We start from the raw sequence: 17,318 nt of genomic DNA on the forward strand, positions 1-17,318 counted from the left end.
TCATTTTTACACACAAGAGTATCCCTGTTTACAATGGTACAGTTTACAACTCAAGCACAACACAGTGTCAGGGTTTCCAAATATTCTGTGCCACACTGCTTTCATTCAAGCAATCTCATATTATACATGGAGTGACAGTCCTTCTTAAGAGGAAGAGGTAAGACAATGCCCAAACACAGTTCACAAAGTAGAAGGAGAAAGGGCAGAAAGCAGAATGCAAATGCTCTAACACAAACCCAGGAAATCCTAGTGGGACAGATTTCCCCTCCCATCAAGAAGCCTCTGAACTCAGGAACAAAGATCAGAGAAAACTCAATGGGCTTTTTCCAAGTTCATCTCAATTCTACCTTCAGACAAAGTCCTTTGAAGCAACTTGTGCAGTTTCCTTACAATGCACCCAAAGGCAATGAGCATGTTTTCACAACTCTGAACAGTTACAGTCTACAAGCAAGCAATTCCACTGTGTCAACAGTCAAGCAAACAGGGCAGAAGACCAGCTTGGCCAAACAGGGAACTCCTCCTGGGGCTCAAGAGGAAAAAGAAATTGTGTGATCTCGGGAAGCAAGGTCAGGCTTTGCAGGAAGACTGCAGAGCTGAGGTTTGTTTATGCAGGGAGAAGACACGAATGCACAAAGCACAATTAGAGTGGAAACTGGCCAGCGTTGTGTCAGACAACATGCAAGGCTTTTTAAAGTATGTCAATATCAAGAGGAGGTCTAAAGAAAACATGAGACTGATACTTGTTGAAGACGGTAACCTGACCGACAGGGATGTAGAAGAAGAGGAGGCATTCAATGCTTCTCTTGCCTCAATCTTTAATACTCCTAATCAACTTTCGGCTGCCCAGTCCACTGAGTCAGAGGTCCACGAATGCAGGAATAATGTCTTTCCATTGGTGGATGCTGAATTGTCAGGGATCGGATGCATCAGCGGAATGTTCACAAGTCCATGGCGCCTGATGGAATTTTTTGTCCCAGATTACTGAAGGAGATAGTTCATGTTACAGCAAGAGACCTCTTGATCAGCTGACAGAGGCCTTGGGAGACTGGGGAGGGGTCCCTGCTGACTGGAAGCTAGCCAATGTTCTTCCAATTTACAAGAAGGGCAAGAGGGAAGACCCAGGAAAACTACCGACCTGTTAGTCTAAGCTCAGTTCATAGAAAAATTATGGAGAAGATCATACAGGTTACTAATGACAGCCATTTAAAGAACAATGCAATCATCAGGCACAGTCAACGTGCGTTCACCAAGGGAAAGTCCTGCTTAACTGCTTTGATATCATAGAATCATAGAATGGTTAGATTTGGAAGGCACCTTAAAGATCATCGTGTTCCAACTCCCCTGCCATGGGCAGGGACACCTTCCACAAGACCAGGTTGCCCAAAGCCCCACCCAACCTGGTCTTGAAAACTTCCCGGGACAGGGCATACACAACTTCCCTGGGAAACCTGTGACAGCATCTCACCACACTCTAAGAATTTCTTCCTAATGACTAATCTAAATCTACCCTCTTTCAGTTTATACTGTTACCCCTCATCCTATCGTTACGCTCCCCAATAAAGAATCCCTCCCCAGCTTTTCTGAAGGCCCCCTTTAGGGACTGGAAGGGGCTCTAAAGTCTCCCTGGAGCCTCCCCTTCTCCAGGCTGAGCAACCCCAACTCTCTCATCCTCTGTTCATAGGAGAGGTCCTCCAGCACTCTGATCATCTTCACAGCCCACCTCCGGACTCGCTCCAACAGGTCCATGTCCTTCTATTATGAAGTCACACGCCCTGTGGATGAAGGAACGCTGTGGATGTAGATTTCTGGATTTTAGCACATTTTGAGGCACTGTTCCTCAGAGAATTCTTCTGGATACGTTGTCCAACTCTGAGATGAGCAGGTTCATGGTGAACTGGCTAAAGAAGAGGCTAAAGAGGCATTGTAGTCAATGGGGCTGGGGGAGGCTATATCTGGCTGCTGACATATCACCTGCGATGTTCCTCAGGGTGAAATTCTCAGGCCAGTTCTGTTCAATATTTTTCCAATGATCTTGATGCAGGAGTTGAATGCATCATTAGCAACTTTGCTGATGATACCAAACTGGGAGGTGCTGCTCACTCTCTCAAGGGACAATGGGGCTTGCAGAGGGATCTAGTTAGGTTGGAGCATTGGGCAATCATAAATAGCATGAAATTGAAGAAGTCCAAGTGCCAGATTCTGTGCCTGGGATGGAGTAATGCTGGGCACAAGTATAAATTTGGAGAGGAGTGGCTGGAGATCAGCCCTGCAAAAAGGAATCTGGGGGTGTTGGTTGACAGCAGGCCCAGGACATGTCAGCGTTGGGCCCTGGCAGCCAAGATAGCAAACTGCATCCTTGGGTGCATCAAACACAGTGAAACCATCCAGTCAGAAGAGGTGATTATCCCACTCTATTTAGTGTTGGTGCGGCCTCATCTTGAGTTCTCTGTGCAGTCCTGGGCCGCACCATTAAAGAAGGATGCTAAGATACTCAGCTGCATCCAGAGGAAGGGCAACTGATCTGGTGACAGGTCTGGCAGGAATGTCCTATGAGGAGTGGCTAAGGACTTGGGTTTGCCTAGTTAGGAGAAAAGGAGGCTGAGAGAGGGAGGTGCTCATCTCTTCTCCCTTGTATCCAGAGACAGGACGCGTGGGAATGGTGCTAACTGCATCAGGGGACGTCCAGACTTGACATTAGGAAACATTTCTTCATGATGAGGTTGGTTAAACATTAGAACAGTCTTCCTAGAGTCAATGGGTTGATGCCCCATGGCTGCCAGTGTTCAAGAGACACTTGGACAATGTCCTTAAAAGCATGCTTTAACTTTTGGTCAGTCTTGAAGTGCTCAGGCAGTTGGACCAAATGATCCTGGCAGGTCCGTCCCCACTGAAATATTCTATTCTATTCTAGTCTTCTCTAGTCTAGTCTATTCCGCTATGCTCGGCACCATTTCATTCCACTCCTGTTAGCACTGCTATATTTCCAAGGTAATCCCAGGAAGACAGCATGCCCACCACATCTTGTGGGCCAAAGGAAGATCTTGTGTGCCTTACTGCTCTCCCCTAGAGAAGAGGAGACTGCTGTACTCAAAGGGACAAAATACCTTTCTTGCCCAATGAGCTGGAACTGCGTGCACCACAGGGGTTTGATGTGAGCAACTCCCTGCCTCACCACGCAGCACTAGTGCAGCATATGCAGACACACAATGGCTGTCCAGACAGACATCGTGACAAGAAGGCAAAACACATAGACCCCAAACATCTCAGACAGAGACATCCAGCACCCAGGGAAGGGCCGGTCCCCCATGCTTCCACCACATAGTAACACAGTACTCACAACTTCCTTGCTTTTCTGAACTGGGACGAGGGCTATGGGGATTTCCGTGAGCTCATGTGTCATGGTTTAACCGCAGCTGGCAGCTAAGCACCACACAGCCATTGACTCACTAACCGTCCTAGACATCCCCATGGTGGGATGTGGGAAAGAATTGAGAGACTAAAAGTGAGAAAACTCATGGTTTGAGATGAGAAATCTTTAATAATTGAAATAAAATGAAATAATAATAAGAACAACAAGAAGAAAAAGAATGTGAAAATAAAAACAACGAAAAGTTAACTAAAACCCAAGAAAAGACAAGTGATGCAAATGAAAAACAACTGCTCACAACGAACCAACCTATGCCAAGCCTGTTCCTCAGTAGCATCCCAAGATGCCCAGCCAGTTCCCCTCACTCAATAGGCTGAGCATGATGTCATATGCTATGAATTATCCCTTTGGCCAGGTTGGGTCAGCTGTCCTGGCTCTGTCCCCTCCCAACTGCTTATGCACCTCCAGCCTCCTCACTGGCAGGGCATGAGAAGCTGAAAAGTCCTTGACTTAGTGCAAGCACGATTTAGCAACCACTAAAGCATCAGTGTGTTATCAACATTATTCTCATGCTAAATCCAAAACACAGCTACTAGGCTACCAGCTACTAGGAAGAAAATTAACTCTATCCCAGCTGAAACCAGGACAATGGGATTTGTCTGCCTGACTTTGCCATTGCGTTACAGCACAGAATAAGAGGGCCAGGACCTTGCCTAACAGCAAGCGAGACAAGAACTTGACTGGTGACCCTGGACCTAACCCCACTCGCAAAGCATTTCACAGCTGAAGAATATTATTTCCTGGGTGAAGGAGGCTTGAGGTCCTTTTGTTTCTTTGTTTGCTTGTTTGTTTGTTTGGAGGGGGAGACAAAATTTCTTCTGACATAGAATTTGGCAGAAATCACTGATGCCAATTGCAAATGCAGATTAACCTGGGAGGAACCATTGCCACATGCTGTAACAGGGATCCCTTCCTATCGTGAGGCATGAATGAAGCCTCTGTATGTGCTGACTCCATGCTAGTTAAAGGAAAGAATATTGAACTGTTCTGCAGAGAGGGTCCCAGGGTTGTCTGGTGCCTTGTCCTCTGCAGTAATGGGGCCACGGGGGAAATCCTGTTCATCGTGGGTGCCCCCAACCATGGTGCACTGCTGTGGTGGCAGGCTGGGGAGGATGGGCTTCAGGAACTTGAACTCGCTGTTGCCAGAGCCCGTTGTGAGGCTGATCTCATAGCAATAGGCATGGGGCAAGGTCCCTGCTGTGGCCGCATCAGCCAGGCTGCTCTGCAAGTTGCCAGCACCATAAAGCACGTGCCCTGCCTTCAGCTCCTTTCTCTTGCACACCTTGCGAGCGATGAAGGCTGTCATGGATGCGAGGAAGAGGAGTGAGACAAAGGTCAAGGAAATGATTAAATAGGTTGTCAGGGAGTCACTCTCGTCCTCCGTGGCCAGGCTGCTGTGCGGTAGGCGCACTTCTGAGAAGTCATTGAGAAGGAGGGCGTTCAGTGCCGCAGTGGCGGACAGCGGAGGCTGCCCATTGTCTCGCACCACAACAACCAGCTTCTGCTTCACAGCGTCCCTCTCTGTCACTGGCCTCTTCAGCCGCACCTCCCCGCTTTGGGCACCCACCACAAACAGCCCGGGCTCGGTGGCCTTCAGCAGGTGGTATGAGAGCCACGAGTTCTGTCCCGAGTCTGCATCCACAGCCACCACTTTGGTGATGAGGTACCCTGCCTCAGCTGATACTGGCACTAGCTCGCTGGATGGTGGACCGCTGTCCTGTGATGGGTACAGCACCAGAGGCGCATTGTCATTCTCATCCACCACAACAAGGTGGACGGTGACGTTGGCACTGAGAGGAGGAGATCCCGCATCACAGGCACTCACCAAGACATCAATCTGCTTCACCTGCTCATAGTCCAGAGGCCGCAGCACAAACACGTGCCCATTCTCAGAGTTCACGGAGATGCAGGAACAGGGAGGCTGCTCTGTGGGATGGGACGGTGTCAGGAAATATGTCACCTTGGCATTGGGCCCCACATCAGCATCTGCAGCACTGACAGCTCCAACAAGCACCATGGGGACATTGTTCTCATGCACATACATCGTGTATGATGTCTGGTGGAAGGCAGGTGCATTGTCGTTGACATCGGAGATGTCCACTGTGAAGGTCTGGGTGGTTGTGAGAGGAGGTGACCCCGCGTCTGCTGCTGTGACAATGAGGATGTGCCGTGCCGACTCCTCCCTGTCCAGAGCATTGACGGTGACAAGTTCATAGTAGTTCTTATAGGCCAGACGCAGGGAGAACAATAGCTGATCCTCAAGGGCACAGGAGATCTTCCCATTCGCACCAGAATCCCGGTCCCTGACAGTAAAGAGGGCAACCACTGTTCCAGGGAATGCGTTCTCGGGGAGGGGGCTGTTGAAGGAGTTGACCACCAGCTCAGGTGCATTGTCATTCACGTCCACCACCTCCACCAACACCTTGCAGATAGCTGACAGGCCACCGCCATCCATGGCCCGCACACTGAGCTCATGATTCTCTGCCACCTCAAAGTCCAGAGGCTTCGTGAGTTTAATTTCACCACTAGTAGGATCAATTGTGAATGCTGAGTTGCTCTGGCCCACCCCTTCACTGAACCGATAGGTGATGTCCCCATTAATTCCCACATCCTGATCAGTTGCCACTACTCTGAATAACACCCAACCTACAGGTGCATTTTCCAAAATCTGCCCAACATACAGCTCCTGTGTGAAGATGGGAGCATTGTCATTTGCATCTAAAATAACAATGTGGATTTGTGTGGTCCCACTCCTGGGAGGAGAGCCCCCATCCATGGCAATGAGACTGAAAACCACCTCTGCCTCCTCCTCTCTGTCTAGAGCTTTCTCCAAGACCAGTTCCACGTACTTCTTGCCTTTAACCCGACTCCCATAAGAGACGCTAAAGTACTCGTTCTCGGGAGAAATGCTGTAAGCCTGGATGCTGTTGCTGCCAACATCCAGGTCCCGAGCACCCTCCAGAGGGAAACGCGAGCCAGGGTTGCTCGTTTCCGGGATCTTAAAAGTGACTGTTTCCTCCGGGAAAACGGGGGAATGGTCATTGATGTCCTCCACGGCCACCTCCACCCGAAAGAACTGCAGCGGGTTTGCCAGCAGGAGCTCGAAGGGGAGCGTGCACGTAGCGGACTGGCCGCACAGCTCCTCCCGGTCCAGCCTCTCGGCCACGACGAGCCGGCCGGTGGCGGGGTCTAAGCGAAAGTGCTGCCGGCCGTCCTCCGAGGCCAGGCGGGCGCCGCGAGCCGCCAGCTGCGCCGGGGACAGCCCCGCGTCCTCCGCCACGTTGGCTACCACGGAGCCGCTCGCCGCCTCCTCGGCTACGGAGTAGCGGATGGGCTCGGAGCGAGCGAGCGGCAGGGAGAGGAAAGCACAGAGACAAAGCACTTGCCTTGCGATCGCCATCTCGGGCCGGCGGACAGCCTCCGTCTCGCAGATCGCCCGCGCACTCCTCCGCGGAGAGCGGCGCCCGGCAGCAGCGCGGCGGGGCGGCGGTCGGGCGGCCTCCCTCTCGCCGACTCCGGATGGCGGCACGGAGCGCGGCCGTCCTGGCCCGGCAGCCGCTGGCACGGGGCACCGCTCGCCGCCGCTCGCCGCCGTTGCCCGGCTCGGCTCGGCTGGGCTGGGTTGGGTAGCGGCGGGTTGGGCTGGGCCGCCTCCCCGCCCGCAGCCGCTCGGCGCCGCCTTGGCCGGGAGCACCACCCTGCGGCCCGCGGCGGGACTGCGCCCGCCGCCGCCCGCTGCCCGCGCTGCCGCCTCGCACCGGCACACGGGCCCGTGCGCACACGCGCGGCTCCGGTCGCTCGCCCGCCTCGGGGCCCCGCGGCAGGACGCGCGCACTCGGCGCCGGCGAGGGAATCGCAGCGCAGGGGAGCCGGGAGTCCTGCGGGGCCGACGCTTGCCTCCGAGAGCACGGGCAGCGCCGGCAGCTGCCCCGTCTCTTTCCCCGATGCCCGTTGCCCAGAGCCCTCCGGCAGGTGGGCGCTCTTGGCACCTGGACGGCCGCTCCCTGCCCTTCCAGGAGCACAGCGTCGAGAGAGGGGCAGGGCATTTCCTGGAGCACCGTGGGGCGGAGTCTCAGCCCGGAGGGATCGAGCCGCCTTCCCCGGCCGCGGAAGCCCGGCGGAAACCCCCGCAGGGGCAGCACGCAGGTAACAGCCCAGCACGGCACTACATCTACTCAGGAGTCTCGGGCTGAGGACGGGGAAGGCAGGCGGGTTTCAACAAGGCTCAAGCATGGAGGCGCCTGTCGTCCGGCCAGTCCGGCGGCTGAACGGGCAGAGGGGCCGTGCTCCCCGCCTCGCCTTCCCTCTCGCCCGCGGCCTGCCAGCTGCACAGGGGTTCTTCGTTCTTCTTTCCCGGCCCCGCTGCAACGCTGCTTTGCGGGCTGCACAGGACGGGCCTCAGGAACTGGAACTGCCTCCTCCCCGAGCCGCTGCTCAGGCACACTTCGTAGTGCTCGGCCGGCCACAGAGTGCCCGTGCCGGCCACGTCCACGCTGTCGGCGGTGAAGTCGCTGTCAGCGTAGCAGTGGGCCGAGGGAGGCAAAAGGCATGCCCGGAGTCTCGCCTTGCAGGCATGTCAGCCGTACCACTCAGCCTGGTGCCATTTGCAACCGTGCTGGGAGTGCACTTGATCCCACTGTGTCGTTGATGAAGGTGTCAAACAGGACTTGTCCCCATATGGACCCCTGAGGGGCAGCACTCGCCACTCATCTCCATCCAGACATTGAGACTTGACCATGACTCTGTGGATAGGACCATCCAGACAATTGCTTACCCACCAAATACTCCATCCGTGAAATCCATGTGTCCAAACTTAGAGAGAGGTATGTTGTGGGGAACCGTGACAAAGGCCTTACAGAAGTCCAGTCTTCCCTTGTCCTCTCATACAGTCATTCCGTCCTATAAGTTGACCCACATCACTAGGTTGGTCAGGCAAGACTTGACGTTGGTGAAACCATGCTGGCTGTCTTGACGCACATCTCTGCCCTCCATGTGCCTTAGCATAATTTCTAGGAGGATCTGTTCCATCATGTTCCCAGTCACAGAGGGGAGGATGACAAGGTGGAACTTCCCAGGGTCCACCTTTCTACTCTTTTTAAAAATGGGTGTAATGTTTCCCTTTTCAAGTCACCAGGGACTTCACCTCACTGCCATGACATTTCAAATATCATGGAGAGTGGCTTAGCAACCACATCAGCCAATTCCCTCAGGACTCCGGAAGGCATCTTCTCAGGTCCCAGAGACTTCTCTATGTTCAGGTTTCTCAGGTGGTCTGATCTTCTCTTACAGCGTGAGGGACTTTGCTCCCCCAGTCCCTGCCTCGAGCTGAATCCGCTCGAGAAGTGTGGGAAGAGAGATTGACAGTGAAAACTGAAGCAAAAAAAGTTGCTGACTGCCTCAGCCTTCTCCTTGCCTGTTGTTACCAGTTTGCCACTCGTGTTCATCAGTGGAGGTACACTTTCTTTGACCCTCCTTTTCTGTCTGACATACCGCTAGAAGCCCTTCTTGTCGTACTTTGTGTTCAGCTTCAGCCACACCTTGGTCTTCCTGACCGCATCCCTACAAAACTGGGCAAGGTCCCTGTACACTGACTGTGCATTTCCTTCTTGCCCTTTAGTCTGACAAGCAGGTCTTTACTCAGCCCTGCTGGTGTCTTGCCTTCCTTCCCTCATTTCTTACATGTGGGGATCAAGAACTCTTGCACTCTGTGGAAAGCATCCTTAAACATCTGCCAGCTCTCTTGTGCTCCCTTGTCCCTGAAAGCAGTTTCCAGGGGGTTAAAAGCCTCCCCTCTGCTAGGGCTGTCTATTACCTGGCCTAGAAGTTTTCCTTCCTAAAGGGCACCTGCAAAGAGCCCCTTGGGAAAGCTCAGCCGTGTGTGCTGGCCCTCCAATGCAGGAAACGCCATGTCCCCTTTCATAGGTCACAAACTGTAAGAAACCATCCAGTTATGAACTGCATCAGACACCTGGACCTTCGAACTGGAATGATCCGAGAACCAGCACTTTTACACCAGGAGCTGCTGGTTCCTTGTGATTTCAGCAAGAGAAACACACCCACTCTCTAAAGTGTCATTCACAACTCTCTTTATTATTGATCACCCTACTGGAAGGGTAGATGTGGAGAACCCTGAGCAGAGGAGCTTCATGAAAGAACTGCAGCCATGCACAACATGCCGTGCAGACCCTGGTCATAGAAAAGACAAGAGTGTCCCCGTTTCAGTCATTCAAGCCATCTTAGGACTTCCCTGCAAGAAAGCAATTCTATTGATCGTTTCTACAGCTGCAGTAAAAGACTTTGGCAGGTGGACTTCCTGCTTACAGGTGGCTTTCTAACCAGTACCAAGCAGGACTTGCCTGCAGCCTCTGCGATTACAATGAGCTGAGTTTATCTTCCCACCAAAGGATTTGTGCCACACAACACAGCACAGGACAGCACAGGCCTGTGCCTGAAAGATTTAAGGAGGTAGGTGTCGGTCTCTTTTCCCAAGTATGAAGTGATAGGATGAGAGAAAATGGCCCCAGGTTGTGACAGGGGAAGCTTAGACTGGATATTATGAACAATTTCTTCATCAAAAGGATTGCCAAGCATTAACACGGGCTGCCAAAGGAAGTGTCTGCCGTCCCTGGACGTGGTGCTGAGGGACAGGGTTTAGTGGTGGACTTGGTAGTGTTTGCTTAACGGCAGGACTCAATGGTCTCAAGGATTTCTTCCAAACCAAACGATTCTATGATTCCTCTCAGGTTAGCTGGAGAGTATATCATTCACCCCTCGCTGTACAACTGTCTTCTGGTCAGCATCACTACAGCGGCCTGTCCTCAGGCCTTATCCTTTTCTTGAGGCCTTTGTGGAGCACATGCCTGTAGTGCTCTGCGTTTCCTGAGAGTGAAGCGTATCCCTGGTAGTAGTTCTTCATCCACCAATTCCCAACCTCCTGGGACTCCCCGAAAGACTTCTCCAAAGCAACATGTATGCTGTCATCCATCAAAACATTTAGAATCAGAATACTTTGTGCTCAAAGCCTTCCCAGTTGCCCTCTGCAGCTGGCACTCTAGGAAGAGTGGGATAGGTCACTATCCCCAACCTCACTGCTTTGCAGAGGCCTTTGCACACCCACGGTCCCTGTTAGGGTGGGGGCCAGTTTCCGCTGACTGGGTCTAACTGGGCCCTGTAGCAACCAGCAACTCAGTGCTCAGAAGACCCATACAGGTCTGTCAGCAAAGCCGTGCTCCCCACAGTTTCACTCAATGCGATACAGGCCTCATTGCCAAACTGAAGAAATGTACCCGCTCAACTTTACATCAGCCAAGGGACAAAAATGAGAAAAAAGCTCACAACCTTTGGAAAAACTTTGACAGAGCTTCCCCAGAAAAAAAAACAACAAACAACTCAACAAAGACTACTGTCTCCACACAAGGCATTCAGGTGTTCTCTTTATTTCATTTTTACGCTCAAGGGTATCCTGCTTTACAGTTAATAACTGCAGCACAACACAACGTCACGTTTCCAAATATTCTGTGCCATTCAAACATTCAAACAGCCTTCTTTTAAAGAATCCAATATTATACATGGAGTGACAATCCTTCTTAAGAGGAAGAGGTAAGACAATGCTCAAACACAGTTCACAAAGTAGAAGGAGAAAGGGCAAAAAGGAGAATGCAAATGCTCTAACACAAACCCAGGAAATCCTGGTGGGACAGATTTCCCCTCCCATCAAGAAGCCTCTGAACTCAGGAACAAAGATCAGAGAAAACTCAATGGGCTTTTTCCAAGTCCATCTCAATTCTACCTTCAGACAAAGTCCTTTGAAGCAACTTGTGCAGTTTCCTTACAATGCACCCAAAGGCAATGAGCATGTTTTCACAACTCTGAACAGTTACAGTCTACAAGCAAGCAATTCCACTGTGTCAACAGTCAAGCAAACAGGGCAGAAGACCAGCTTGGCCAAAGAGGGAACTCCTCATGGAGCTCAAGAGGAAAAAGAAATTGTGTGATCTCGGGAAGCAAGGTCAGGCTTTGCAGGAAGACTGCAGAGCTGAGGTTTGTTTATGCAGGGAGAAGACATGAATGCACAAAGCACAATTACAGTGGAAACTGGCCAGCGTTGTGTCAGACAACATGCAAGGCTTTTTAAAGTATGTCAATATCAAGAGGAGGTCTAAAGAAAACATGAGACTGATACTTGTTGAAGACAGTAACCTGACCGACAGGGATGAAGAAGAAGAGGAGGCATTCAATGCTTCTCTTGCCTCAATCTTTAATACTGCAAATGAACTTTGGGCTGCCCAGTCCACTGAGTCAGAGGACCACGAATGCAGGAACAGTGACTTTCCATTGGTGGACACAGAAATTGTCAGGAATTGGATGCATCAGCGGAATGTTCACAAGTCCATGGCGCCTGATGGGATTCGTCCCAGAGTACTGAAGGAGCTAGTTCATGTTACAGCAAGACACCACTTGATCAGCTGCCAAAGGCCTTGGGAGACTGGGGAGGGGTCCCTGTTGACTGGAAGCTAGACAATGTTCTTCCAATTTACAAGAAGGGCAAGAGGGAAGACCCAGGAAACTACTGACATGTTAGTCCAACCTCAGACCCTGAGAAAATTATGAAGATGATACTGAGTACTACTGAAAGGCATTGAAAGAACAATGCAATCATCAGGCGCAGTCAACATGGGTTCACCAAGGGAAAGTCCTGTTTAATTGCTTTGATGTCATAAAATCATAGAATGGTTTGATTTCGAAGGCACCTTAAAGATCATCTAGATCCACCACTCCTGCCATGGGCAGGGACACCTCCCACTAGACCAGGTTGCTCAAAGCCCCATCCAGCCTGGTCTTGAAAACTTACAGGGAAGGGGTATCCACAACTTCCCCGGGAAACCTGTTCCAGTGTCTCATCGCCCTCACAGTAAAGAATGTCTTCCTAATATCTAATCTATATCTCCCCTCTTTCAGTTTAAAACCATTCCCCTTTTTCCTACTGCTACACTCCTTAATAAAGAGTCCCTTCCCATCTTTGCTGGAGGCCTCCTTTACATACTGGAAGGCTTCTATAAGGTCTCCCTGAAGCCTTCTCCTCTCCAGGCTGAACAACCCCAACTCTCTCAGTCTCTCTTCATAGGAAAGGTGCTCCAGTGCTCTGGTCATCCTCATGGCCCTCCTCTGGACTCACTCCAACAGGTCCACACTCTTCTATTATAAGGTCACCTGCCCCGTGCATGAAGGAAGGCTGTGGATGTAGTTTTCCTGGATTCTTGTGTGACTGTAGATATCATCCCTTGGAGAATTCTTCTGGACATGTCGTTCAACTGTGAGATGAGCGGGTTCACTATCAGCAGGGTGAAGAACCAGCTGAAGGGCAGGGCTCTAAGGGTTGCAGTGAATAGGGGAGCAACGTCTGGCGGGTGACATGTCACCAGCGGCGTTCCTCAGGGTTCAATTCTAGGGCCAGTCCTGTTCAATACTATTCTCAGTGATCTGGGTGCGGGAGTTGAAGGTACCATTAGCAACTTTGCTGATGATACCAAACAGGAAGGTGCTGCTCCCTCTCTGAAGGAAAAAGAGGCCTTGCAGAGGGATCTAGATGGATTGGAGCATTGTGCAGTCATCAACGGCATGACATTTAACAAGTCCAAAGGCCAGATTCTGCACCTGGGATAGAGTAGTACTGTGTATACATATACATTGGGAGAGGAGTGGCTGGAGAGCAGCCCTGCAGAAAGGGATCTGTGGGTGATGGTTGAAAATACCCTTCTTGCCTGATCAGAGCGTCTGGATGGCAGCAACTCTCTGCTTCACTGGGAAGCACTATTGCAGCATAGGCAGGCACACAACGGCTGTCCAGACAGACATTGTGACCAGACGGAAAAACAGACAGAGCCCACACATCTCAGACAGAGCCATCCAGCACCCCAAGAAGAAAGAGTCCCTTGCTTGCACCACACAGTAACACAGTACTCACAACTTCCTTGCTTTTCTGACCCGGGTGGACAACTACATGCATTTCAGTGAGCGTGTGTGTCGTGGTGTAACCCCAGTCAGCAGCTAAGCACCACACAGCCATTCACTCACTGCCCCTCCCCTCCCCCACGGTGGAAAGGGGGAGAGAATTGGAAGAGTAAAAGTGACAAAGCTCTTGTGTTAATATGAAAACAGTTTAAGAATTGAAATAAAAAATTAAAATACTAATACTAATACAAAACAAATATAAATGCTAATAATAATTAAAGGAAAATAACAACAACCACCAAAAGATAACTAAAACCCAAGAAAAGACAAGTGATACAAATGAAAAACAACTGCTCACTGTCAAAGGACTGATGCCCAGTCTCTTCCCGAGTAGCATTCTCAGATGCCCGGCCACTTCCCACCACTATATATGCTGAGCATGATGTCATATGCTATGAATTATCCCTTTGGCCAGGTTGGGTCAGCTGTCCTGGCTCTGTCCCCTCCCAACTGCTTATGCACCTCCAGCCTCCTCACTGGCAGGGCATGAGAAGCTGAAAAGTCCTTGACTTAGTGCAAGCACGATTTAGCAACCACTAAAGCATCAGTGTGTTATCAACATTATTCTCATGCTAAATCCAAAACACAGCTACTAGGCTACCAGCTACTAGGAAGAAAATTAACTCTGTCCCAGCTGAAACCAGGACAATGGGATTTGTCTGCCTGACTTTGCCATTGCGTTACAGCACAGAATAACGGCCAGGAGCTTGCCTAACAGCAAGTGAGACAAGAACTTGACTGGTGACCCTGGACCTAACCCCACTCGCAAAGCATTTCACAGCTGAAGAATATTATTTCCTGGGTGAAGGAGGCTTGAGGTCCTTTTGTTTCTTTGTTTGCTTGTTTGTTTGTTTGGAGGGGGAGACAAAATTTCTTCTGACATAGAATTTGGCAGAAATCACTGATGCCAATTGCAAATGCAGATTAACCTGGGAGGAACCATTGCCACATGCTGTAACAGGGATCCCTTCCTATCGTGAGGCATGAATGAAGCCTCTGTATGTGCTGACTCCATGCTAGTTAAAGGAAAGACTATTGAACTGTTCTCCAGAGAGGGTCTCAGGGTTGTCTGGTGCCATGTCCTCTGCAGTAATGGGGCCATGGGGGAAATCCTGTTCATCGTGGGTGCCCCCAACCGTGGTGCACTGCTGTGGTGGCAGGCTGGGGAGGATGGGCTTCAGGAACTTGAACTCGCTGTTGCCAGAGCCCGTTGTGAGGCTGATCTCATAGCAATAGCCATGGGGCAAGGTCCCTGCTGTGGCCGCATCAGCCAGGCTGCTCTGCAAGTTGCCAGCACCATAAAGCACGTGCCCTGCCTTCAGCTCCTTTCTCTTGCACACCTTGCGAGTGATGAAGGCTGTCATGGATGCGAGGAAGAGGAGTGAGACAAAGGTCAAGGAAATGATTAAATAGGTTGTCAGGGAGTCACTCTCATCCTCCGTGGCCAGGCTGCTGTGTGGTAGGCGCACGTCTGAGAAGTCATTGAGCAGGAGTGCGTTCAGTGACGCAGTGGCTGACAATGGTGGCTTCCCGTTGTCTCGCACCACAACAACTAGTTTCTGCTTCACAGCATCCCTCTCTGTCACTGGCCTCTTCAGTCGCACCTCACCGCTTTGGGCACCAACCACAAACAGCCCGGGCTCGGTGGCCTTCAGCAGGTGGTATGAGAGCCACGAGTTCTGTCCCGAGTCTGCATCCACAGCCACCACTTTGGTGATGAGGTACCCTGCCTCAGCTGATACAGGCACCAGCTCGCTGGATGGTGGACCGCTGTCATGTGATGGGTACAGCACCAGAGGCGCATTGTCATTCTCATCCACCACAACAAGGTGGACGGTGACGTTGGCACTGAGAGGAGGAGATCCGGCATCGGAGGCACTCACCAGCACATCAGTCTGCTTCACCTGCTCATAGTCCAGAGGCCGCAGCACAAACACGTGCCCATTCTCAGAGTTCACGGAGATGCAGGAGCAGGGAGGCTGCTCTGTGCGATGGGACGGTGCCAGGAAATATGACACCTTGGCGTTGGGCCCCACATCAGCATCTGCAGCACTGACAGCTCCAACAAGCACCATGGGGACATTGTTCTCATGCACATACATCGTGTATGATGTCTGGTTGAAGGCAGGTGCATTGTCGTTGACATCGGAGATGTCCACCGTAAAGGTCTGGGTGGTTGTGAGAGGAGGTGACCCCATGTCTGCTGCTGTTAAAATGAGGATGTGCCGTGCCATCTCCTCCCTGTCCAGAGCATTGACGGTGACAAGCTCATAGTAGTTCTTATAGGCCAGACGCAGGGAGAACAATAGCTGATCCTCAAGGGCACAGGAGATCTTCCCATTCGCACCAGAATCCCGGTCCCTGACAGTAAAGAGGGCAACCACTGTTCCAGGGAATGCGTTCTCGGGGAGGGGGCTGCTGAAGGAGTTGACCACCAGCTCCGGTGCATTGTCATTCACGTCCAACACCTCCACCAACACCTTGCAGATTGCTGACAGGCCACCGCCATCCATGGCCCGCACACTGAGCTCATGATTCTCTGCCACCTCAAAGTCCAGAGGCATCGCGAGTTTAATTTCACCACTATTAGGGTCGATCATGAATGCTGAGTTGCTCTGTCCCACTGCTTGCCTGAACTGATAGGTGATGTCCCCATTAACTCCCTCATCCCGATCAATAGCCGTCACTCTAAGGACCACTGAGCCAACAGGCGCATTTTCCAAAACCTGTGCAATATATCCTTCCTCTGTGAAGACAGGAGCATTGTCATTTACATCTAGAACAACAATGTGGATTTGTGTGGTCCCACTCCTGGGAGGAGAGCCCCCATCCATGGCAATGAGACTTAAATCCACGTCTCCTTCCTCCTCTCTGTCTAGAGCCTTCTCCAAGACCAGTTCAACATATTCGTCACCGTTCCTCCGACTCCCAGAAGAGACGCTAAAGTACTCGTTCTCGGGAGAAATGCTGTAAGCCTGGATGCTGTTGCTGCCAACATCCAGGTCCCGAGCACCCTCCAGAGGGAAACGCGAGCCAGGGTTGCTCGTTTCCAAGATCTTAAAAATGACTACTTCCTCCGGGAAAACGGGGGAATGGTCATTGATGTCCTCCACGGCCACCTCCACCCGAAAGAACTGCAGCGGGTTTGCCAGCAGGAGCTCGAAGGGGAGCGTGCACGTAGCGGACTGGCCGCACAGCTCCTCCCGGTCCAGCCTCTCGGCCACGACGAGCCGGCCGGTGGCGGGGTCTAAGCGAAAGTGCTGCCGGCCGTCCTCCGAGGCCAGGCGGGCGCCGCGAGCCGCCAGCTGCGCCGGGGACAGCCCCGCGTCCTCCGCCACGTTGGCTACCACGGAGCCGCTCGCCGCCTCCTCGGCTACGGAGTAGCGGATGGGCTCGGAGCGAGCGAGCGGCAGGGAGAGGAAAGCACAGAGACAAAGCACTTGCCTTGCGATCGCCATCTCGGGCCGGCGGACAGCCTCCGTCTCGCGGATCGCCCGCGCACTCCTCCGCGGAGAGCGGCGCCCGGCAGCAGCGCGGCGGGGCGGCGGTCGGGCGGCCTCCCTCTCGCCGACTCCGGATGGCGGCACGGAGCGCGGCTGCCCTGGCCCGGCAGCCGCTGGCACGGGGCGCCGCTCGCCGCCGTTGCCCGGCTCGGCTCGGCTAGGCTGGGCTGGGCTTGGTAGCGGCGGGTTGGGCTGGGCCGCCTCCCCGCCCGCAGCCGCTCGGCGCCGCCTTGGCCGGGAGCACCACCCTGCGGCCCGCGGCGGGACTGCGCCCGCCGCCGCCCGCTGCCCGCGCTGCCGCCTCGCACCGGCACACGGGCCCGCGCGCACACGCGCGGCTCCGGACGCTCGCCCGCCTCGGGGCCCCGCGGCAGGAC

General features: G+C 52.6%; 2 protein-coding genes across 2 annotated transcripts; both read right to left on the reverse strand.

Annotated features, from left to right (window-relative positions):
- Positions 1 to 139: 139 nt before the first annotated feature.
- LOC128916244 (protocadherin beta-7-like) lies at positions 140 to 12,293 on the reverse strand. Its single transcript, XM_054217625.1, is given in 5 exon segments — positions 140 to 6,950; positions 6,952 to 7,026; positions 7,029 to 7,436; positions 7,659 to 7,938; positions 12,022 to 12,293. Coding segments are annotated over 5 exon segments (3,393 nt in total). The 5' UTR covers positions 12,087 to 12,293; the 3' UTR covers positions 140 to 4,385.
- Positions 12,294 to 14,142: 1,849 nt separating this feature from the next.
- On the reverse strand, positions 14,143 to 17,042 carry LOC128916265 (protocadherin beta-15-like). The gene has a single exon (XM_054217660.1). The coding sequence runs from the start codon at positions 16,894 to 16,896 to the stop codon at positions 14,455 to 14,457; it is 2,442 nt and encodes an 813-aa protein (XP_054073635.1). The 5' UTR covers positions 16,897 to 17,042; the 3' UTR covers positions 14,143 to 14,454.
- Positions 17,043 to 17,318: the final 276 nt, after the last annotated feature.

The sequence above is a fragment of the Rissa tridactyla genome, chromosome 11, assembly GCF_028500815.1.
Source record: "Rissa tridactyla isolate bRisTri1 chromosome 11, bRisTri1.patW.cur.20221130, whole genome shotgun sequence".
Taxonomy (NCBI): Eukaryota; Metazoa; Chordata; class Aves; order Charadriiformes; family Laridae; genus Rissa; species Rissa tridactyla.